The sequence below is a fragment of the Bombina bombina genome, chromosome 1 (genome assembly GCF_027579735.1).
Source record: "Bombina bombina isolate aBomBom1 chromosome 1, aBomBom1.pri, whole genome shotgun sequence".
NCBI lineage: Eukaryota > Metazoa > Chordata > Amphibia > Anura > Bombinatoridae > Bombina > Bombina bombina.
In genome coordinates this window covers 973,139,759-973,163,864 of record NC_069499.1, presented here as the reverse complement: position 1 = coordinate 973,163,864, position 24,106 = coordinate 973,139,759, and the positions used below count along the sequence as shown (strand labels likewise).

The 24,106-nt window shown below is 38.5% G+C and overlaps 1 protein-coding gene across 1 annotated transcript in view; it reads right to left on the bottom strand.

Annotated features, from left to right (window-relative positions):
- The window catches only part of SS18L1 (SS18L1 subunit of BAF chromatin remodeling complex), a 111,045-nt gene that overhangs the window by 78,894 nt on the left and 8,045 nt on the right, over positions 1 to 24,106 (bottom strand). Inside the window, exons 4-7 of the mRNA XM_053693093.1 lie at positions 23,819 to 23,963; positions 22,693 to 22,890; positions 21,307 to 21,474; positions 17,662 to 17,763 (exon numbers count right to left, since the gene is read on the bottom strand). Of these exons, the coding sequence (XP_053549068.1) occupies positions 17,662 to 17,763; positions 21,307 to 21,474; positions 22,693 to 22,890; positions 23,819 to 23,963 (613 nt within the window). The remainder of the gene's footprint in view (positions 1 to 17,661; positions 17,764 to 21,306; positions 21,475 to 22,692; positions 22,891 to 23,818; positions 23,964 to 24,106) is intronic.

Below are 24,106 nucleotides of genomic sequence, written 5' to 3'. Positions count from 1 at the left end.
TTAGCAGGAGCACTAGATGGCAGCACTATTTCCTGTCCTGTAGTGCTTCAAGCATGTGCACGCTACCTACCTAGGTATCTCTTCAACAAAGACTAACATGAGAATGAATTAAATTTGATAATAGAAGTACATTGGAAACTTTTTAAAAATTGTATTCTCTATCTGAATCATGAAAGAATTTTTTGGGGTTTAATGTCCCTTTAATAAAAAACTGCGCAGCTCTCAAAATGAAAGTAACCTATACGTTCCGTATCAGCCAAAGAGCTAAACATTCTTTCACATAAGGAGTCCCACTGAGACAATGTCTTCTATCGTTAACATGTGTATAAAAATGAAATGATCTTACCGGAATCTGTGCCGTGGAACAGTGACACGGTCCTTCAAGTTTGACAGATTGTAGCAGCGCCTCTGACATGGACTTGAGTGAAGAAAAGCAGGCAGCGAAACTCTTCAACGCTGATTGCTTAAGTAGCTGTTAATATGAGTCTGGATGGTTTCGCAGAAAGACTCTCCCTGCATCTCCAGATTCTAACTTTCATCCATGCTCTCACTGAGAGGCTGACAGGACTACTTAAAACTCCAGTCCCATACCGAAGTGTACTACCCCCATAAGAGACTACTCCGAATCTTCCGACACTTCTCTGCCATCCTCCTGTGACGAAAGGCAAAGAATGACTGGGGCATGAGGGAAGTGGGGGAGGTATTTAAGCCTTTGGCTGGGGTGTCTTTGTCTCCTCCTGGTGGCCAGGTTCTGTATTCCCACAAATAATGAATGCAGCTGTGGACTATCCCTGTATTTAGAAGGAAATAACACCTATACTGAAATTAGTACATCAATATAACAAAAGACAACAGCAGAAATGAACCTGCCAGTCGGGGGCATCATATTATAAAAGATATTCCTGCTGCAAATTTGAATATAATACTGATTGCATGGGTACAATTTATCTTTAAAGGGGCAGTAAACTTCTTAAAGGAACATGAAACCCCAAAATGTTCTTCTTTGATTCAGATAGAGAATACAATTTAAAACAACTTTCTAATTTACTTCTATTATCGAATTTGTTTAATTATCTTGGTATTATTTGTTGAAGGAGCAAAAATGCACTACTGATTTCTAACTAAACACATGGGTGAGCCAATAACAATCGTTATATATCTGCAGCAACCAATCCGCAACTAGAACCTAGTTCTTTGCTGCTCCTGAGCTTACCTAGATACATCTTTCAGCAAAGGATAACAAGAAAAGGAAGCAAATTAAATAATAGAAGTAAATTGGAAAGTTGTTTAAAATTATATTCTCTATCTAAATCATGAAATAAACATTTTGGGTTTCATGTCCCTTTAAGATTTTTTATTTAAAATGTTTAGTTGTGCATAATGAAACAACTTTGCAATATATTTTCATTATTTATTTTGCCCCTTATTCGTGTAATTTATCTGCGAAAATTTAGCAATTTCTCATTTTCAAAACTTGAAATGCACCCTGCTGACTTCTCAATGCTAACCTCGCTAGATATCTGTATCTAATAAACTTTATCAAATAACAACTGCAAAACAATGCACATTATACTAACTTTATGAAAATGTAAAAATACTGCTCTATTCGTATTGCAGTAAAATGGATCTTAATTTGTTTTAAAAATATCAAGTCATCGCTGATATGTTATTCTATAGCACAACAGAAATTACAAGGTGTATTTAAGTTATTAACAACACATTTGGGTGTAACACAGAATTAGGACTGAAATTAAAAAAGAAAACACAAATAGCTCATAGTTGACATGGCCTATGTCGGTATTGAACCCAGGACTGCAGGCTCGTTTTGCTGTGTGTTACTGCTGAGGAATAGGTTAGCCTTAGTTTTGGCTCTATTTCTCTAACCTGTTCTATTGTCAATTTTTTTTTATTCTTTGGCTCCACCTGCCTGCCAGGTGCGGTAGATCTGCAATCAGCTACTGCTATAAATACGGCCTCCATGCTTGTGTGTTGGACTTGCTCATAGAGGGGTCGATCCGATATAGATCGTAGTTTGCGGCGCAAGCGAGGGAACCCGCGTCGCCCGCAGTTTCAGTTCGCAACTCGAGCTATCCCATATATGTCGCCGTCAGATGCTAACGTGCCGTAAGTCTGACAAACCAGCGATGTCCAGAAATCTGCGCAAGTACAAAATTTCTGGCGTCGCCAGTGACTTGCGGCACGTTAGAAACTGCCGGCGCCTACAAAACCTGACTAAAGTCTAAATCACCCGCACTTTCTAACATGCCTCCCTAACATAGCCCGACACGTCTAACACGCCTCCCTAACATAGCCTGACACGTCTAACCCTCTATCCGCTATCCCCCCTCACTAGCCTAACAATAAAATATGTATTAACCCCTAAACCACCGCTCCCGGAGCCCGCCGCAACCTAATAAAATTATTAACCCCTAAACCGCCGCCAGCTATACTAAATCTATAACCCCCTAAAGTGAGCCCCTAACACCGCCGCCATCTAACTTACCTACCCCCTAAAGTGAGCCCCTACCCCGCCGCTATCTATTTTAAAATTATTAACCCCTAATCTAATCCCCCTACCCCGCCGCCATCTATATTAAATTATTTAACCCCTAAAATACTAAACTATCCCTACCACTAAACCTAAGTCTAACCCTACAAATAGCCCTGAAAAGGGCTTTTTGCGTGGCATTGCCCAAAAGTAACAGCTCTTTTGCCAGCCCTTAAAAGGGCTTTTGGCGGGGCTTTGTCACAAAGTAAACTGCTCTTTTGCCTACAATCTACATCCCCTTACACCGCGGCCACCTATAATAAATGTATTAACCCCTAATCTAATCCCCCTACACCGCCGCCAGCTATATTAACTATATTAACCCTAATTATATTAGGGTTAATATAGTTAATATAGTTATTATATTATATATATTAACTATATTAACCCTAATTATATTAGGGTTAATATAGTTAATATCGTTATTATATTATATATATATTAAAGGGCCACTGTAAGTAAATATTTTCTATGCCTGTTACTAACTAACTACCCCAAATATGCTTTTTATCAATAGCATTTCATTAACATATCTCTACCGTATATCAGAAAACTTGTCTGCAAATTTAATTGTTTTCCAAACCCACTTCGTGGGTGTCCTTTGCTCTGTACCAATCCGTTTACAATACCTAGGTTTCAAAATGGCGCTTTAAACACAAAGTTATTGGTTTAAGTATTTTGAACACTCAGTGCTGAAAATAGTTGGCAGGATAACGTGACATCATCGGCGAATAAAAGATATAACTTTTAGAACGTTATGAAACTTCGTTTTGGAGAAAATATAGGTCAGTAGGTTTTAATTAATGTTTATTAACTTTAATATGTTAGTTGTTTAGCTTAAAAATTATAACAGAAAGTAATCCTTTAAGTATAATAACCCTATCTAACTCTAACATCCTAACTAAACTCTTATTAAAATAAATCTAATATTAATATTATTAATTAAAATATTCCTATTTAAATCTAAATACTTACCTATAAAATAAACCCTAAGATAGCTACAATGTAATTAATAATTACATTATAGCTATGTTAGGGTTTATATTTATTTTACAGGTAAATTGTTAATTATTTTAACTAGGTATAATAGCTATTAAATAGTTATTACCTATTTAATAGCTACCTAGTTAAAATAATTACCCAATTACCTGTAAAATAAATCCTAACCTAAGTTACAAATACACCTACATTATCAATAAATTAAATAAACTACAAATATCTATCTAAAAATACAATTAAATAAACTAAACTAAATTACAAAAAAAAAAAAAACACTAAATTACAAAAAATAAAAAAAAGATTACAAGATTTTTAAGCTAATTACACCTATTCTAAGCTCCCTAATAAAATAATAAAGCCCCCCAAAATAAAAAAATTCCCTACCCTATTCTAAATTAAAAAAAGTTCAAAGCTCTTTTACCTTACTAGCCATTAAAAGGGCCTTTTGTGGGGGCATGCCCCAAAGAAAACTGCTCTTTTGCCTGCAAAAAAAAAACACAATACCACCCCCCAACATTACAACCCACCACCCACATACCCCTAATCTAACCCAAACCCCCCTTAAATAAACCTAACACTACCCCCCTGAAGATCTCCCTACCTTGTCTTCACCACAACGGGCCGAACTCCTCATCCGATCCGGGCGATGTGTTCCAGCAAGCAGCAGTGAAGTCTTCTTCCATCCGGGCGATGTGTTCCAGCAAGCGGCAGAGAGTCTTCTTCCATCGGCGATGTCGTCAAGCAAATCGGCATCTTCAATCTTCTTCCTTCGCTCCTCTGCCGCGGAGCATCCTTCCGGCACGACGACTTCCCGACGAATGAGGTTCCTTTAAATGACGTCATCCAAGATGGCGTCCGTCGAATTCCGATTGGCTGATAGGATTCTATCAGCCAATCGGAATTAAGGTAGAAAAATCTGATTGGCTGATTGAATCAGCCAATCAGATTCAAGTTCAATCCGATTGGCTGATTGGTTCAGCCAATCGGATTGAACTTTAATCTGATTGGCTGATTCCTATCAGTCAATCGGAATTCGGCGGACGCCATCTTGGATGACGTCATTTAAAGGAACCTCATTCGTCGGGAAGTCGTCGTGCCGGAAGGATGCTCCGCGGCGGAGGAGCGAAGGAAGAAGATTGAAGATGCCGATTTGCTTGAAGACATCGCCGATGGAAGAAGACTCTCTGCCGCTTGCTGGAACACATCGCCCGGATCGGATGAGGAGTTCGGCCCGGTGTGGTGAAGACAAGGTAGGGAGATCTTCAGGGGGGTAGTGTTAGGTTTATTTAAGGGGGGTTTGGGTTAGATTAGGGGTATGTGGGTGGTGGGTTGTAATGTTGGGGGGTGGTATTGTGTGTTTTTTTGCAGGCAAAAGAGCAATTTTCTTTGGGGCATGCCCCCACAAAAGGCCCTTTTAAGGGCTGGTAAGGTAAAAGAGCTTTGAACTTTTTTTAATTTAGAATAGGTTAGGGAATTTTTTTATTTTGGGGGGCTTTATTATTTTATTAGGGGGCTTAGAATAGGTGTAATTAGCTTAAAAATCTTGTAATCTTTTTTTTATTTTTTTGTAATTTAGTGTTTGTTTTTTGTAATTTAGTTTAGTTTATTTAATTGTATTTTTAGATAGATATTTGTAGTTTATTTAATTTATTGATAGTGTAGGTGTATTTGTAACTTAGGTTAGGATTTATTTTACAGGTAATTGGGTAATTATTTTAACTAGGTAGCTATTAAATAGGTAATAACTATTTAATAGCTATTATACCTAGTTAAAATAATTAACAATTTACCTGTAAAATAAATATAAACCCTAACATAGCTATAATGTAATTATTAATTATATTGTAGCTATCTTAGGGTTTATTTTATAGGTAAGTATTTAGATATAAATAGGAATATTTTAGTTTATAATATGAATTAGATTTATTTAATAAGAATTTAGTTAGGGGTGTTAGGGTTAGATAGAGTTAATATAGTTAATATAAATACTATAATAACTATATTAACCCTAATATAATTAGGGTTAATATAGTTAATATATATAATGTAATAACTATATTAACTATAATATACTTAGGGTTAATATAGATAATATAGCTGGCGGCGGGGTAGGTAGATTAAATTAGGGGTTAATAATTTTAATATAGATGGCGGCGGTGTAAGGGGTTCACATTAGGGGATAGATCAGTTAGATGGTGGCGGTTTTAGGGGTTCACATTAGGGGATAGATCATTTAGATGGTGGTGGTTTTAGGGGCTCACAGTAGGGGGTTAGTTTATGTAGATGGCGGCGGTTTAGGGGTTAAATACTTTATTAGGGATTGCGGCGGGGGATCGCGGTTGACAGGGAGATAGACATTGCGCATGCGTTAGGTGTTAGGTTTATTTTAGCAGATCGCGGTTGACAGGGAGATAGACATTGCGCATGCGTTAGGTGTTAGGTTTATTTTAGAAGATCGCGGTTGACAGGGAGATAGACATTGCGCATGCGTTAGGTGTTAGGTTTATTTTAGCAGCCAGTTTAGGGAGTTACGGGGCTCCAATAGTCAGCGTAAGGCTTCTTACGGCTGCTTTTTGTGGCGAGGTGAAAATGGAGTAAGATTTCTCCATTTTCGCCATGTAAGTCCTTACGCTGTATATTGGATACCAAATTGCGCGGGTTTGGTATACCTGCCTATGGCCCAAAAAACTACGGGCGATGGCAGAGATATACGCGCGTAACTTCTAGGTTACGCCGTATATAGGATACCAAACCTGCGCAAATATTGGCATCGCCGACTTTTGCGGGCGACGATTTTTATCGGATCGACTCCAGAGAGTGCATTGCTGATTTTTTTTTCCCACTGACAATTTCTGCCTGGACCTGACTACTTATTTTGCCTGCTGAATCACTATCCACTTCCTGTCTGTCTCCTCTACTCTCTTGGATTACCCCTTTGTGCCTCATTGCTTTGCCCTCAGCCACTTCTCCAGTTTGAACTAAACCAACACATGCAAACCCTCCAATTGACAACGACTAGCGGACAGTAATAAGCGGAGGGTGTACCACGCTGCAGTACCTTAAAATAGTACCCTGTCTTTTAAGTATAAACTCTCAATTCTAAAGACATGTTTTATAACATTGCCTATAGATGCTTTTTAACTGTATTGCAATAAATAAATCCTTGGGTGTCACAAAGGAATATTATCTCCCACATAAGTGTGTTCTATTCCTAAAATGGCATAATTTAAATGGAATGGCACATTTTGTAAAGAGACTTGGCAGTAAAAGTAGTGATTTTTGTTATTATTTACATTTCCCTGGTGCCCTAGTAATGATAGCAAATGCCTTGCTGGGCTGAGCAGAAGCAAATTATATCACATACAATGTGGAATAATGAGTAATGTTGAATCTGACACTATTAACTTCTAATCAGCCCATTATCTGCCAGCTAGGGGCAGCATTACCAGAGAGTTACATGCCTGGGGACTCCTGCAGGACCTATACACACACTGCCTTCTAAACTACCAGACCATATTAGGGAGACCTCAGAGGGGCTGAATATATGCTCCACAGAAGAGAATAATACTGCACTGTAAATGGCCGCAAACGGGTAAATATTCCTTATGGTCCATTTAAGTCAATTAGATTTCCCTTGCATAGGGCACCACTTAGTGTTTCATGGGGTTTTCACATTCAAACCTATTCTAAACTGTTAAGAAAAAAAATAATTAATATCATCAAATGGCAAAAAAGTATGCCCTGCATGTGAACAATTTAACACCAGTATTCTAAGCAATGAGAAAACATTTGTCCATTTGTTTCTGAAAGTATTTCTGCATTTTTCAAACAGAACAGAAGCCATTCAACACTTTTTTGTTTTGCATACAAAACTGAGGCCAAAATGCAAATTCTGTAACTTAAAAATATCCGAATCAAATAGCTGGAATGGGTAATTTACAGCACTTAGAAAATCTAGGTTACAGATTTTGCTTTTTGGTCTTTTTAGGGAGTGAGGGACAAAACACAGTTTTTGCACAAAAGCCAAACGGTGTTTAGTGTTCTTATAACACATTGGACCTGTTGAAAAGTCATTTTTGCCTGTTTCAAATATCATTAAAATATTTGTGTGCCTGTATCAAATATAGTTCAAATCAAAATATGAAACTTGTACACAAATTAAACATAATTATCTAAATGTAAATTTAGAACGGCAGTGAAGTGTTGGAGGCTAAAAAATGTTAATTGTAAAATGAATTAAAGGGACAGTCAAGTCCAAAATAAACTTTCATGATTCAAATAGGGCATGCAATTTTAAACAACTTTCCAATTTACTTTTATCACCAATTTTGCTTTGTTGTCTTAATATTCTTAGTTGAAAGCTAAACCTAGGAGTTTCATATGCTAAATTCTTAGACCTTGAAGGCCACCTCTAATCTGAATGCATTTTGACAGTTTCTTTTTACCTCTAGAGGGTGTTAGTTCATGTGTTTCATATAGATAACATTGAGATCACACACGTGAAGTTACCTAGAAGTGAGCACTGATTGGCTAAAATGCAAGTCTGTCAAAAGAACTGAAATAAGGGGGCAGTTTGCAGAGGCTTAGATACAAGTTAATCACAGAGGTAAAATGTGTGTTATTATAACTGTGTTGGTTATACAAAACTGGGGAATGGGTAATAAAGCCCCAAGGCAGAACATGCTGTGATCTGAGATGTCATCGCATAAAATGCAGAATGTCTGCAGAAGGAACAAGGCACATGCAGGAACTGTTAGCTCTTTCACTTTGGAGCACTGCTTCCTCATTTAAAGTGAACTACTACTGATTGTGCTCAAGGGCAGGGCATTCCTCTCCTTTTGTATAACTCATTATTGCACCTACAACTGTAATGTACCCCAATACTGTACTTGTTTGTTTGTAATGCATCCTTGTAATGTTTTACTATTACTTGTATAGCGCTGCGTAATCTGTTGGCGCTTTATAAATACCTGATAATAATAATAATAATAATTATGCTCTCTTCAAACAGGTTTCTCTTCAAACAGCACTGTGCTCTGGCTGCACTGTGTAAGTTTTCCATAACAAAGTGCAGTCACAGCAAAGCGTTGTTTGAAGGAAATAGTAAAATATGGAGCAGGACAGGCTCTCATGGATTTTGCTTTATTCTCCAGTTAATCAACACATTGCAGCTGAGATGGTGCTTTATTTTTTACTGCCTGATATAAATTGAATTTATTTGCAAAATAACCTGCAGAAAATGTTTCACTATAAAAAAAATGTCATCACAGAAAGTAAAAAAAAATTCTGGTGTTGACTGTCCCTTTAAATTGATATGAAATTATTAATTACACAAATGTCATGACTGAAAGGGACATGAAACAAACACAAATCTTATCATTAAGACAAAACAAACATTTTTAAACAACTTTCCAATCTACTTCTATTATCAAATGTACGTAATTCTCTTGGTGTCCTTTGTTGAAGGGGCAGCAATGAACTACAGGGAGCTAGCTGTTGACATATTAGTGAGCCAATGACAGGAGGTATATATGTGCAGTAACCAATCACCATCTAACTTTCAGTTAGTGTCATTTTGGCCATGTTTTCCTGAGTTACACATGTTGCAAGGAACATAAGTTCAGAAGTCTACACTATGTACATGTAGAAGAGAAACCACCTCCGAAGTGGACTGCAAAGAATAATGATTATCCACTCTTAATAAAGTACAAATAAAGACAAATTAAAGACAAACTCATATACACACACACGTTCATTTTAAAATAGTAAAATTGTGAGATTACATGATCAAATATAGAAGCACTGTGGCCTGGAGACTGCAGCACTGTGGCCTGGAGACTGCAGCACTGTGGCCTGGAGACTGCAGCACTGTGGCCTGGAGACTGCAGCACTGTGGCCAGGAGACTGCAGCACTGTGGCCAGCAGACTGCAGCACTGTGGCCTGGAGACTGCAGCACTGTGGCCAGGAGACTGCAGCACTGTGGCCTGGAGACTGCAGCACTGTGGCCAGGAGACTGCAGCACTGTGGCCTGGAGACTGCAGCACTGTGGCCAGGAGACTGCAGCACTGTGGCCTGGAGACTGCAGCACTGTGGCCTGGAGACTGCAGCACTGTGGCCTGGAGACTGCAGCAGTGTGGCCTGGAGAATGCAGCACTGTGGCCTGGAGACTGCAGCACTGTGGCCTGGAGACTGCAGCACTGTGTAAATAAAAAGAGAGAAGCACTCAACCTGGGAACGAACAATAGCATAATAGCTTGTTCTATGGCTACCACCCAAGAAGCAGCCTCTTTTTGCTCAAAATGTGCCTTTCACAGAGAAGAACTTTCCTGAAGCAGATCCGTCTGATCCTGACTTCACAGTACAGTCCAGCCCCGAAATACCAGGCAATCCCTCTCTGAACGAGAGAAACAGCAAAACCCCAGACGTACGTTTCGGCCTATAGTGGGCCTCGTCAGTGAGGTGCAGGCATATTCCTCTAGGCACACTGAGCAACGGGTCCACGTCTGGATTCCCGCATCACACTTAGGGAGACTTCCCTAAGTGTCATAATTTGCATAAATAAAAAGAGAGAAGCGCTCAACCTGGGAACGAACAATAGCATAATAGCTTGGCTAGTTACCACCCAAGAAGCAGAGCAAAAATAGGCTGCTTCTTGGGTGGTAACTAGCCATAGAAAAAGCTATCATGCTATTGTTCATTCTCAGGTTGAGCGCTTCTCTCTTTTTATTTATGCAAATTATGACACTTAGGGAAGTCTCCCTAAGTGTGATGCGGGAATCCAGACGTGGACCCGTTGCTCAGTGTGCCTAGAGAGATATAGCTGCACCTCACTGACGAGGCCCACAATAGGCCGAAACGTACGTCTGGGGTTTTGCTGTTTCTCTCGTTCAGAGAGGGATTGCCTGGTATTTTGGGGCTGGACTGTACTATGAAGGAAATGTTGAGCAAAAAGAGGCTGCTTCTTGGGTGGTAACTAGCCATAGAACAAGCTATTATGCTATTGTTCGTTCTCAGGTTGAGCGCTTCTCTCTTTTTATTTATGACTGCAGCACTGTAGCCTGGAGACGGTAGCACTGTGGCCTGAAGACGGCAGCACTGTGGCCTGGAGACTGCAGCACTGTGACATGGGGACTTCAGCACTGAGGCCTGGAGAGTGCAGCACTGTGACCAGGGGACTGCAGCATTGTGACCAGGGGACTGCAGCATGTACAGTATAAGCACACCTCAACGTCTCACACACAACAGGCTGGATAGACGTTGCGTTCATGAGGCATTGCTAGCAGGCTTTTGATAGAGGCACAGACTCTGTTCTGCACAGGGGCTTAATAAAGAGGCATGGTACCCCCGTTTGAAAACCGGCACTCTAGACAGCACCATTCATGTTCCTCTCTGCAGCTTGTGAAAATTCTTGTGTGATCTAACTTGAAAATGAGTTTGTTTGTTTTTTTGTGTTTTACTATATTTGCTGCTATATCATTTTCTAAAGCAATTTGTTCTCATTTATTCAAGCTTGACAACTGCATAAACAGCAATATTAACCCCTACTTAGCAGCATGCAGGCACACATCCCAGTCAATAACTGGTGATGCTTGAGACACAGAAGAATGCTCAGCCCTGTGCATCACTTCATTTACATCAGTTCTCTGGTTCGTCAAATGAAAAGAAACCAACGGCTAGATTTAGAGTTCTGCGGCCAAAGGGGTGCGTTAGTTACGCATGCTTTTTTCCCCCACACCTTTTAAATACCGCTGGTATTTTAGAGTTCACAGAATGGCTGCGTTAGGCTCCAAAAAAGGGAGCGTAGAGCATATTTACCGCCACTGTAACTCTCGATACCAGCGTTGCTTACGGACACGGCCAGCTTCAAAAACGTGCTCGTGCACGATTTCCCCATAGAAAACAATGGGGCAGTTTGAGCTGAAAAAAAACCTAACACCTGCAAAAAAGCAGCGTTAAGCTCCTAACGCAGCCCCATTGTTTCCTATGGGGAAACACTTCCTAAGTCTGCACCTAACACCCTAACATGTACCCCGAGTCTAAACACCCCTAGCCTTACACTTATTAACCTCTAATCTGCCGCCCCCGCTATCGCTGACCCCTGCATATTATTATTAAACCCTAATCTGCCGCTCCGTACACCGCCGCAACCTACGTTATCCCTATGTACCCCTAATCTGCTGCCCCTAACACCGCCGACCCCTATATTATATTTATTAACCCCTAATCTGCCGCCCCCAACGTCGCCTCCACCTACCTACACTTATTAACCCCTAATCTGCCGACCGGATCTCACCGCTACTCTAATAAATGTATTAACCCCTAAAGCTAAGTCTAACCCTAACACTAACACCCCCCTAAGTTAAATATAATTTAAATCTAACTAAATAAATGAACTCTTATTAAATAAAATATTCCTATTTAAAGCTAAATACTTACCTGTAAAATAAACCCTAATATAGCTACAATATAAATTATAATTATATTGTAGCTATTTTAGGATTAATATTTATTTTACAGGCAACTTTGTAATTATTTTAACCAGGTACAATAGCTATTAAATAGTTAATAACTATTTAATAGCTACCTAGTTAAAATAATTACAAAATTACCTGTAAAATAAATCCTAACCTAAGTTACAATTAAACCTAACACTACACTATCAATAAATTAATTAAATAAAATACCTACAATTATCTACAATTAAAGCTAACACTACACTATCAATAAATTAATTAAATACAATACCTACAAATAAATACAATGAAATAAACTAACTAAAGTACAAAAAAATAAAAAAGAACTAAGTTACAAAAAATAAAAAAATATTTACAAACATTAGAAAAATATTACAACAATTTTAAACTAATTACACCTACTCTAAGCCCCCTAATAAAATAACAAAGACCCCCAAAATAAAAAAATGCCCTACCCTATTCTAAAATTAAAATAGAAAAGCTCTTTTACCTTACCAGCCCTGAAAAGGGCCCTTTGCGGGGCATGCCCCAAAGAATTCAGCTCTTTTGCCTGTAAAAAAAAACATACAATACCCCCACCCCAACATTACCACCCACCACCCACATACCCCTAATCTAACCCAAACCCCCCTTAAATAAACCTAACACTAAGCCCCTGAAGATCTCCCTACCTTGTCTTCACCACGCCGGGTTCACCGATCGATCCAGAAGAGCCTCCGATGCCAAGCCCAAGCGGGGGGCTGAAGATGTCCATGATCCAGCTGAAGTCTTCATCCAAGTGGGAGCTGAAGAGGTCCATGATCCGACTGAAGTCTTCTATCAAGCGGCATCTTCAATCTTCTTTCTTCCGGATCCATGTAGTTCATCCCGCCGACGCAGAACATCCATCTTCACCAACGACTTCCCGACGAATGACGGTTCCTTTAAGGGACGTCATCCAAGATGGGGTCCCTCGAATTCCGATTGGCTGATAGGATTCTATCAGCCAATCGGAATTAAGGTAGGAAAATTCAAAATCAAAATCAGATTGAGCTCGCATTCTATTGGCTGATCGGAACAGCAAATAGAATGCAATCTCTGATTGGCTGATTGGATCAGCCAATCGGATTGAACTTGAATCTGATTGGCTGATTCCATCAGCCAATCAGAATTTTCCTACCTTAATTCCGATTGGCTGATAGAATCCTATCAGCCAATCGGAATTCGAGGGACGCCATCTTGGATGACGTCCCTTAAAGGAACCTTCATTCGTCGTCTAGTCGTTGGAAGAAGAGGATGGATCCGCGCTGGAGGTCTTGAAGATCAGCCAGTCGTCATCGGATGGAAGAACATAGAAGATGCGGCTTGGATGAAGATGTTTGCCGGTCCGGATGTCCTCTTCTGCCGGCTTGGATCAAGACTTCAGCCGGAGGATGGATGTCTTCAGCCCCCCCGCTTGGGCTTGGATCAAGACATCGGAGCCTGGACGGATCGCTGATACCCGGTGTGGTGAAGATAAGGTAGGAAAATCTTCAGGGGCTTAGTGTTAGGTTTATTTAAGGGGGGTTTGGGTTAGATTAGGGGTATGTGGGTGGTGGGTTGTAATGTTGGGGGGGGTATTATATGTTTTTTTTTCCAGGCAAAAGAGCTGAATTCTTTGGGGCATGCCCCGCAAATGGCCCTTTTAAGGGCTGGTAAGGTAAAAGAGCTTTTCTATTTTAATTTTAGAATAGGATAGGGCATTTTTTTATTTTGGGGGTCTTTGTTATTTTATTAGGGGGCTTAGAGTAGGTTTAATTAGTTTAAAATTGTTGTAATATTTTTCTAATGTTTGTAAATATTTTTTTATTTTTTGTAACTTAGTTCTTTTTTATTTTTTGTACTTTAGTTAGTTTATTTAATTGTATTTAATTGTAGGTATTGTATTTAATTAATGTATTGCTAGTGTAGTGTTAGGTTTAATTGTAACTTAGGTTAGGATTTATTTTACAGGTAATTTTGTAATTATTTTAACTAGGTAGCTATTAAATAGTTATTAACTATTTAATAGCTATTGTACCTGGTTAAAATAATTACAAAGTTGCCTGTAAAATAAATATTAATCCTAAAATAGCTACAATATAATTATAATTTATATTGTAGCTATATTAGGGTTTATTTTACAGGTAAGTGTTTAGCTTTAAATAGGAATAATTTATTTAATAAGAGTTAATTTATTTCGTTAGATTTAAATTATATTTAACTTAGGGGGGTGTTAGTGTTAGGGTTAGACTTAGCTTTAGGGGTTAATACATTTATTAGAGTAGCGGTGAGATCCGGTCGGCAGATTAGGGGTCAATTATTGTAGGTAGGTGGAGGCGACGTTGGGGGCGGCAGATTAGGGGTTAATAAATATAATATAGGGGTCGGCGGTATTAGGGGCAGCAGATTAGGGGTACATAGGGATAACGTAGGTGGCGGCGGTGTACGGAGCGGCAGATTAGGGGTTAAAAAAAATTAATAGAGTGGCGGCGATGTGGGGGGACTTCGGTTTAGGGGTACATAGGTAGTTTATGGGTGTTAGTGTACTTTAGAGTACAGTAGTTAAGAGCTTTATAAACCGGCGTTAGCCCAGAAAGCTCTTAACTACTGACTTTTTTCTGCGGCTGGAGTCTTGTCGTTAGATTTCTAACGCTCACTTCAGCCAAGACTCTAAATACCAGCATTAGAAAGATCCCATTGAAAAGATAGGATAGGGGGATCAGCGGTATGGAAAAGTCGCGGCTGCAAAGTGAGCGTTAGACCCTTTCCTGACTGACTCTAAATACCAGCGGTAGCCCAAAACCAGCGTTAGGAGCCTCTAACGCTGGTTTTGACGGCTACCGCCAAACTCTAAATCTAGCCGTATGTAAACAGAATTCAAGTGGGTTTTGTAAAATGTGCAGCTACCAATCAGCAAACAGCACCCAGGTGCTGAGCCAATCTATCTATGCTTTTCAACAAAGGATACCCAAATAATGAAGCAATTAGATAATAGAAGTAAACTAGAAAGTTGTTTAAAATTATATGCTCTAGCTGAATCATGAAATAAAAAAATAGGTTTCCTGTCCATACTGATTATTTCTAACAGTGAATCTTTATTCACCATGAAAAAGTTTATATAATTGAAAAAATACTATAATTGGCTTTAGAATTTTATTTGGCCGGTGGAGCCTTTTCAAGCATTTATTGATATAGAATTGTAGGCCTAGGCCTATAGTAATCAATGTCTGTCGGACCTGATCCGACAGTGCGGATCAGGTCCGCCAGACCTTGCTGAATACGGCGAGCAATACGCTCGCCGTATTCAGCACTTCACCAGCAGCTCACAAGAGCTGCTGGTGCAACGCCGCCCCCTGCAGACTCGCGGCCAATAGGCCGCCAGCAGGGGGGTGTCAATCAACCCGATCGTACTCGATCGGGTTGTATTGTGGCGATGTCTGTCTGCCTGCTCAGAGCAGGCGGACAGGTTATGGAGCAGCGGTCTTTGTGACCGCTGCTTCATAACTGCTGTTTCTGGCGAGTCTAATGACTCGCCAGAAACACGGGGCATCAAGCTCTATTTGGAGCTTGATACATATGCCCCATAGTATTTAGTGACCTTTTTGCTATTACTATTTTTAAGGAGATTTATCATTGCACAAGTATTTCACCAGAAATGCTGCCCCCTACTCACTAGTGGCCAATCTGCCACCTTACGACCGCAGCTTCTTAACTTTCATTTCAGGCAAACCAGAAACAATGGGCCTTCCATGCAGAAACCGTTGCTTAATAAATGGAGCCCAATGTGTAAAGATAGATGGAAGCTCACATGCTGTAAATAAATATAGTTCACATCTATAACATTATATAACCAAATACAGTAAAATACAATTGACCAATATAGAACATAAAAATATACTTACACTAGGTAAAATCAATCTGCAGCAGCATTTCTGAAAGCACAAGTCTGGCCAGATACTGCACACAATTTATTTTTTTATCATTTAATTCATTTGTTTATTTGTTGGCATACAGATGGTAGTTCTAATATATATATATATATTTCAAAAACATACAAATAATACAAAAAAATAAATGGAATACAGAGTGCAGATTAAAATTATTTTCCAAAATTACAAATATTTACTGCACACTAATTTTAACAAAAATATGTAACAGTTAAATCTGTCAATTAAGCTACGTTTACAGACATTATTTTACACCATATATTTTGGCATGAAAAATAAGTGTTGTGACAGTAACATCACAACAAATAATTGTGTCACATGTTCTTAAAGCTTGTCATTTATCCTCATCACCCCAGGCATTTTATGATCGGTTGTTTTACAATGTGGGTGTATCTGCCAAGTATTTGTTAGGACTGCTTATCCTATAAGGTGAGTAAAGTACACGAGAACTCCATCTTTAAAGGGCACTTATAGTAGAAAAATGACATGCTATAATTTGTTAGAGCATGTCATTTTAAGACTAGCGTCCATTTAATGCTATGTGTTTTAATCCCACAAAGTGCAAATCAGCAGTGCTAGTCACATGACTCTGTGACTAGCACTGCTGATAGGATCAGCAGCAGTTTCCGCTCAAGACCAGCAGTGCTCTTCAGATCCCAAGATTATGGTTAAGTGTGCGAAATAATTGGTCCCCATGTATTGGAAACAACAACAACAACAACATCATACTCCTACTGTGACAGAATGGTTATATCTAGTGTACTACACAATCTCACCATTCTTTGAATGGGAAACAAGATCATGCTGCAAAATTACTGGATAAGGATCTTCCTTCGCAAATACCTTTATCTCTTCTATCACTATACCATGTGTATGTATAGCAATTTTCACATATTCATATTTTGACAAGGAAAGTAGGGTGTGTGATTGGTGCAGTGGAGATTATATACTATATATTGGTCCTGGGTAGCTGATAAATCTCATAATATGTTCAGAGCTATTTGTATAATTGTAGAACATTGGAAAGTTTTCATATGTTTATCACACACTTTCAACAATCTCTTGTTGCTCTGATCATATGCACCTTCGCTTTGACACACTGCATTTTCTTTTTATTTTCTGTAAATGTTGGGCTGTATTATGACTTTTATATTTATTTGTGAAATGTTAATTTTACACCATGATATGTGATTCTTTTGTACCATATTGTACATTGCTTAGCTATGTATAAAACATCGGCAGCCAGGGGGTTACCTGGAACACACACATACACACAAAGCTTTCAGACTCATGTTAACCCCTTGGCTTTTACAGAGAGCAAGAAAGAAAAAAAACTAACCAATGTGCCATGGTCATCTGGGCCAACTTATTGGTTAATTTACCATCCTGATCAAGCAACATCGAACAGCATGTGCCATTTTCACAATGCTCTCGACTTTAGAGCCTGTGCAAGTCTGTGTTCATTTATACATAATGACATTTTATTGAGTTTAGCTGTGTAAATATCAGGCAGATCAAAATGTTTTCTCCCACACCACCTCTATCGCCTATCATTGTATGTATCTCTGGGCTCTAGGGCAGATTTGAAACTTTTGTAAAAATGACAAAAAGTGAATCTGAGAGTGACAGCTGTACCTGTGACCTCATTACACCTTTCTCCACTTTCTACAAGAAGTTAGACTATCTACTTACCATCAGTGTAATACTGCTGTGACATTGGTTCTGAAGAGCCCTGGCTGTGTGCGTACTGCTCACTGTAATACTCCTCCTGACCCAGGTACTGCTGGGAAGAGCCTAGACATATAAGAAGAGATAATATGCAGTCTTTACGTCTACATTCTAGTCATAGTCACCACAGAATCTATTATTGCTTATTATGCTCTTATTAACAACACTATTACTGTGTATATATATATATACATATACTCTGTCTACCCAGCTGCTCTTACTGATATGGCCACAGTACCCTATTACCCTATTAGCTGGATGGCAAGTCTATTTATTTGTAAGTTATCCAGACTCTAGCCAAAAAGCTACACTAATTTAATATCTATTTAATAACTAATCAAGGTGACTGAACATATAATATTATTAGTTGAATAAATACTACCAAGCAGGAAGAATTTTAGTTCAGGAGGGAAAATATTCATTTATGTTTATAGGAAAGTAAAGAGTTTGTAAACTCCAAATGTTCTTGATTTTGTGTTAAATATAATTCTGTAATATGTTAGAGCATTTTATTATTGCTCTGTTTCTTTTAGCTGTAACTAAAATCAGCTCCAATGTAGCAGTGCACAATTAGGACCTAGCTGAGCACATCTAGTGAGCCAATCGCAAGAGGCATTTGTGCTTAGACACCAATCACCAGTTAGTTACCAGTAGAGTTCATATGTTTCAAAAGCCTCTTGGCGTGTCAATTTAACCCTTTCACTGCTGCTTCGCTCTTTTCACACTCTGGTACTAAGCCAATGTTTGCTTCTTACTTATAAACACTTTTGTAAGTCAAATTTTACAAATGATATACTGTTTTTTTTCCGAGTAGGTCCAGCAGATTCAGAATATACCATTAATATATGTATATTTCCTTGCATGTGAGATAGCTGAAGCAAAAAATGTAAAAAGAAATGTATATATTTGTTAATATTTTAGTAAATAATATTGAAAATGGCCAGATGACCACTGTTCTTACTGTGACCCCTTTACCAAATTGTCATCAAAGGAAGCCACGTGTGAAATAGCAGCCTATAAGTGTTTTGGGGGGGTATAATATAGAGGAACCTTTTTGCAGTACAAATATGAAAGCACTTTTTTCTTGCAAGGTGATCACAATGATCACCTGGCTATACAGACACATTTCATAGTAACTTGTCTACTATAATATAAACTTTATTAGGGGCTTTAGACATAATATTTTTACTGAGCTTATGAATTCCCATTCCCTAACAAAACCCCATGTGTTTTTTGTTTACTTTTCTACAAAGATCTGGATGCTTGTGGCTTTCCAAGACCCCTACCATTTGAAAGGGCAGGCAATTCTCTTTCAAATGAGGGACCTTGGAGGTCTGTGGCTAGTAAAGAAGCGGAGATTGAGAGGCTTGAAAAGCCACCCTCAATCCAGCTCCCTTACCTGCCTGTCACATTGTGGTCCCGCCCCCTCTGTGATCTCACCACACACCTTTGTGGTGACATCACTGGCCCTACCATTTTGCTCTAAGCGTGCCGCCAAGTATACTACCAACAATCAGGCCTGCAGTGCGGGGGGAACCGCCAAACCCATGCTGTGATAAGTGATACCCCTTAACGACAAGAACAGGTCATCATGAGCTTAAAGGCAGCAATTGGCTTGACAACTAGTTCTCGTCATCAAAGCAGTTAAAGGAACAGTAGAGTCAAAATGAAACCCTCATGATTCAGATAGAGTGTGACATTTTAAACAACTTTCTAGTATGCTTCTATTATCAAATTTGCTTTGTGCTCTTGGAATCCTTTGTTGAAGATTACACCTAGATAGGCTCAGGAGCAGCAATGCAGTACTGGGACCTTGCTTAACACATTCGGTGAGCCAATGACAAGAGGCATATATGGGCAGCCATCAATAACCAGCTAGCTCCCAGTAGTGCATTACTGCCGCTGAACCTTCCTATGTATGCTTTGATGCCAAGAGAACATAGTAAAGACAATGGAAGTAAATTTTAAAAAGTCTCAAACTTGAAAGCTCTATCTGAACCATGAAAGCTTAAGTCTGGCTTTCATGCCCCTTTAAGAAACTTTACCATTTACATGTGTGTAAAAAGCCCCATTGGATACTTGAAGTGCTGATCAGGGAAACTGGTGTTTTTGCCTTAGCCTGAAGCGTGGGCACAGATTATCATCTATGATCAGCACTATTACATGCCTCTGGTGCCAGTCTTGGAGTGCGCACATTATGTAAATGAGGCAATCTGTACCTCCAACATCTGCACACAGAGCTTGCAGGCTATCTCAGAATTTTAACCAAATAAAGTCATTTTTTTAAATTATGCTTTAACCCTTTTGCTGCTAAACCTTTTTTACACTCCAATGCTGAGCCATTTTTTGTTACATTTAAATCCTATTGTAAGTCAAATTTTAATGAGTGACCCATACAAATTATATATTTATTTTTTTCAGCAGATTCACAATATAAAACTATTTTATTTATGTTTCATATATATGTGAGATAGCCGCTGCAAAAACTGTAAAAAAACAAAACAAAACGAAAAAACTTGTATTTTTGGTTAGATTAAATAGTATTGAAAATGGCCAAGTGACCACTGCTGTTACTGTGATCAATATACTAAATTGTTATCACGAGTAGCCACATGTTAAATAGGGGCCTGGAAACATAACAGATTTTTCTGTGAGAGTGCCCCCACTAGGCCACCAATGATCTCCGGCTTCTAGTGTGTTGGATCACTGAAAAGAGCGTATGATTGCCTGTGGGCTCGTCATGCGCCCACAGGTTGGAATGCACATAACGAGCATAGCTCATCATACACATTAAAGCGGTTATATTATGCTAAATATAAAAAGTCCCTGAATACCTGCCACTCAAAGGAATAATGATACAAAGTACAATTTCGGAAAAAAAATGCTAAAGAAATACACACCATGCTATAATATCCTCCAAATTATTTCAAAATGAAAATGTAATGTGTCTTTAGACTAGATATTTTGCTACAAATGACACTCCCATATCTGACTGACCAAACACAAGAGGGGAAAGAAATATTTTCCACCAATCACTATGAGCCTGATAATCAAAAACTTGTCGCCCAGGAAAGAAATCACACAAAATTTTTGGGATTTTTTTAGACCTTATATTTTAATATAGGAGTCCTTTCTTTGCGTACAGAACCCTGCATAGTGAGATAAAGATTTTGCGAGGTAAAAATTGTGTCTCTAAAATTCTTTGAAGGACCTCACTGTACCGATGAGACTTCTTAGATCATTGTGTCAGAGCTGAGAGCTTTAGATCATTAGGCCCTATTACTTTATGGAACAATAATGATGGAAGATAAGACTACTGGCGGAGTTAGGTGAGATTTGACTTTGGTACTGCAATTTTTCACAAGAATTTAGAGTATTTAAAGATTTATACAGCCCAAAATCTTGACTTAAACCCATAAATGATAGTTGAAGGGATGTCACACGTTTTACCATGAATAAAATGGTACCATATACTTTTTAGAGGGCATCTTAACCATATCTAAACACTCCTTTCACTCGTCATGAATCACTTTTCACAAATATTTTAACTCATAGCCAGCACACCTACCTCCCTGGAACTTATTCATAAGGGATAATGTCCAAACTTACTTTGCTGTGATGGTCTGTACGGCCCCAGCGGTCTCTGGCCCATCATACTGCTGCCTTGGTTGCTCTGACTCATCATGGGAATGGATGTCTGTCCTTGGTAATGTTGTCCTCCACCTCCCTGTGCTGAAGTGTAATGGGAACTAGCCGCTTGCTGGTGCATCATGGACACTGGAACACAACAACAACAAGGAGGACAATGTAATGGTTATGTATAAAATATTTTGTCAGTGAAACAGCTGCATTGGGCCTAAGCAAATGCTAACTGTATTTTGACATGGACTGAACCACATGGCTGAAATCCAGATTACACAACATCACCCAACTTCCATCAAGACATTCAAAACATGCTGCTTGTTTTAAAAAGCCACAAGACCCATTTTTTTTCTTTTATGATTCCGATAGAGCATACAATTATAAACAACTTTCAATTTACTTATATCAACTTTTCTTTCTCCTCTAGGTATCCTTTGTTGAAGAGCAGGGAGCTAAGGTCAGGAGTATGCACATGTCTGCCACACTATATGGCAGGAGTTTTGCAAGAGCACTAGATGGCAGAACTTTTTTATGACATGTAGTTCTGCAGACATGTGCAAACTACCTACCTAGGTATATCTTCAACAAAGAATACCAAAATAACAAAGAAAATTTAATAATAAAAATAAATTGGAAACATTTTTTAGAATTCTATGCTCTGTCTGAATCATGAAATATTTTTTTGGGGTTTCATGCCCATTTAAGGTCAATTGAATTCCTTAATTTGCATAGCATGTAACTTAAACCATGTGTGCATGTGCTAATCCACAGGGTTTGTAGAAAGAGATGCGCAACATGGACATAGGAGGTGATGCTCATTATGTTATTTACAAATACCTGTTATAAGGCCTGTATCAAACGTGTGATATAGGCCTCATAACAGACATTGTATAGAGAGTATAAGAGTAAAAGTATAATTCTGTTTGATAATCTGAAATAGCTTTATAGGAAATGCTTATCTATGAGATACCAACAGTAAAATACAATCCATATCAAAGAATATTCTATGATGGTTTCATTTTGATCCACGAAACACCAGTGATTAAAAACAGTCCAGATCAAACTTTCTAAATAAGATCCAGTGCATAGTATGCATGCACCCTCTTCTTATTTTTTATTACATAGTGCCAATTGTATAATACAATCTTACTCAGACATCAACTTTTGATATAGGGAGGTCATATCTGTCAGGTAAGCACCAGTGGTAATGTTCAAAAAGACTCATGGTAGAGAATTACCACAATGATGTAATATAAAGGAAGTATATATTGTAATATAAAACAAAAGTATAAACAATACAAAGTGCAAAATATTTTCCACTCTTGAAAGACTTAGATACCAGTCTCCTTTTACCTGGGTTGGATGACATATTCATGTTTGCTCTGGATACATAGTTGCCAATGCTTCCCTGGCTTTGCATTGGCATGTTCTGGGAGCTTGGCACTGCGTGGCTGTATCCTGGGGCTGTGCCATGGGAGCTCACTGCCATACTCATGGAAGTGGTAGGCATTGTAGTTTGTCCAGACTGCTGCATAGCCACATGATTGGGCCCTAGCAACAACAACAAAAAGGAAAAACAACAGTGATCATTTAGTTTTGAACACTAGCAGAAAAGCAAAATATCTTCTTGTAAAGTTAGAATATACTTTTGCTGTGAGGGCTATCACCGCTAGTGCCACTTGCTAGTCATATTTATCATGTTCCCATGGGGGATTTTTCTAACCTTTCAAGAAATGAATACTAATGGTAATATGTGTAGACAAAAGGAAGCGATTCCCATAGCAAAGGTGTACAGAAAAATCAGACATGTAAAATAGGAGATGCTCCCCTATTATATATAGTTATATGAGAATATGTTTTTTTTTTCTAAGGAACACAGCACGAAAACACAATCTTAAGAATTAAGACACTGAGCATAAGGGGTGTATATGAATGTAAATCTCAGGTTACAAAAATCCACATTAAATATTTAATTTAAAAAAAATGAATTCTAAATGTATTTTTTATATATATATATATATATATATATATATATATATATATAAAAATAAATATAAATATATATATATATACACACACACACACTTGACTTTCTTTCTTTTAAAGTGCATCCCTATGACTGCACATTCATATGTGCTGTCTGAAATTAATTTTGTTGTTGTTTCTCTTAATCCCCTACTGATTTTGCAGCTCCCTGATGACACAGATGAAATCACAGTTTCTTTTACATAAATGTGTTACAGATGACATGCTTAAGGGTCTTTATCATGTATGTTTGTATGTACTCAGACTTGCTGAAAATGAACATAAAACGTTTAGTCTCTGACTTCTTTTTCAGGAACATAGAGGCAAAAATTAGTAAGCGTACATGTCCCCTAGATCCCAGGCCAGGCATCTTATCAGACTTGGTCTGGTACACACTCAGCACTTGAGCTCTTGTTGCCAGGCAACCACAAGGCAGTAGAGGTAGAGACCTTACCATTACTGATCTGGCTCTGCATGAGGGACGTGGGAGGCAGGCTGGCCCCTAAAGCGTCACTCAAACTGCCTTGGGAGTGTAGAGTCTGGCTTGGACCAGTCTGGTTCATTCCTCCTGGGCCTAGATTCATGTTCTGAGTCGGCGGCTGCAAATAAAATCAATTTGTTATTTCATAGGCCCAAAACTGTCAAACGCAGGAAAACACAGTGAATTAAAGTAAAATGTATGAGTGGTACTTTATTAAAATTCCTTTTTTTTTGGAACAAAACAGATTCTTCTATACACACA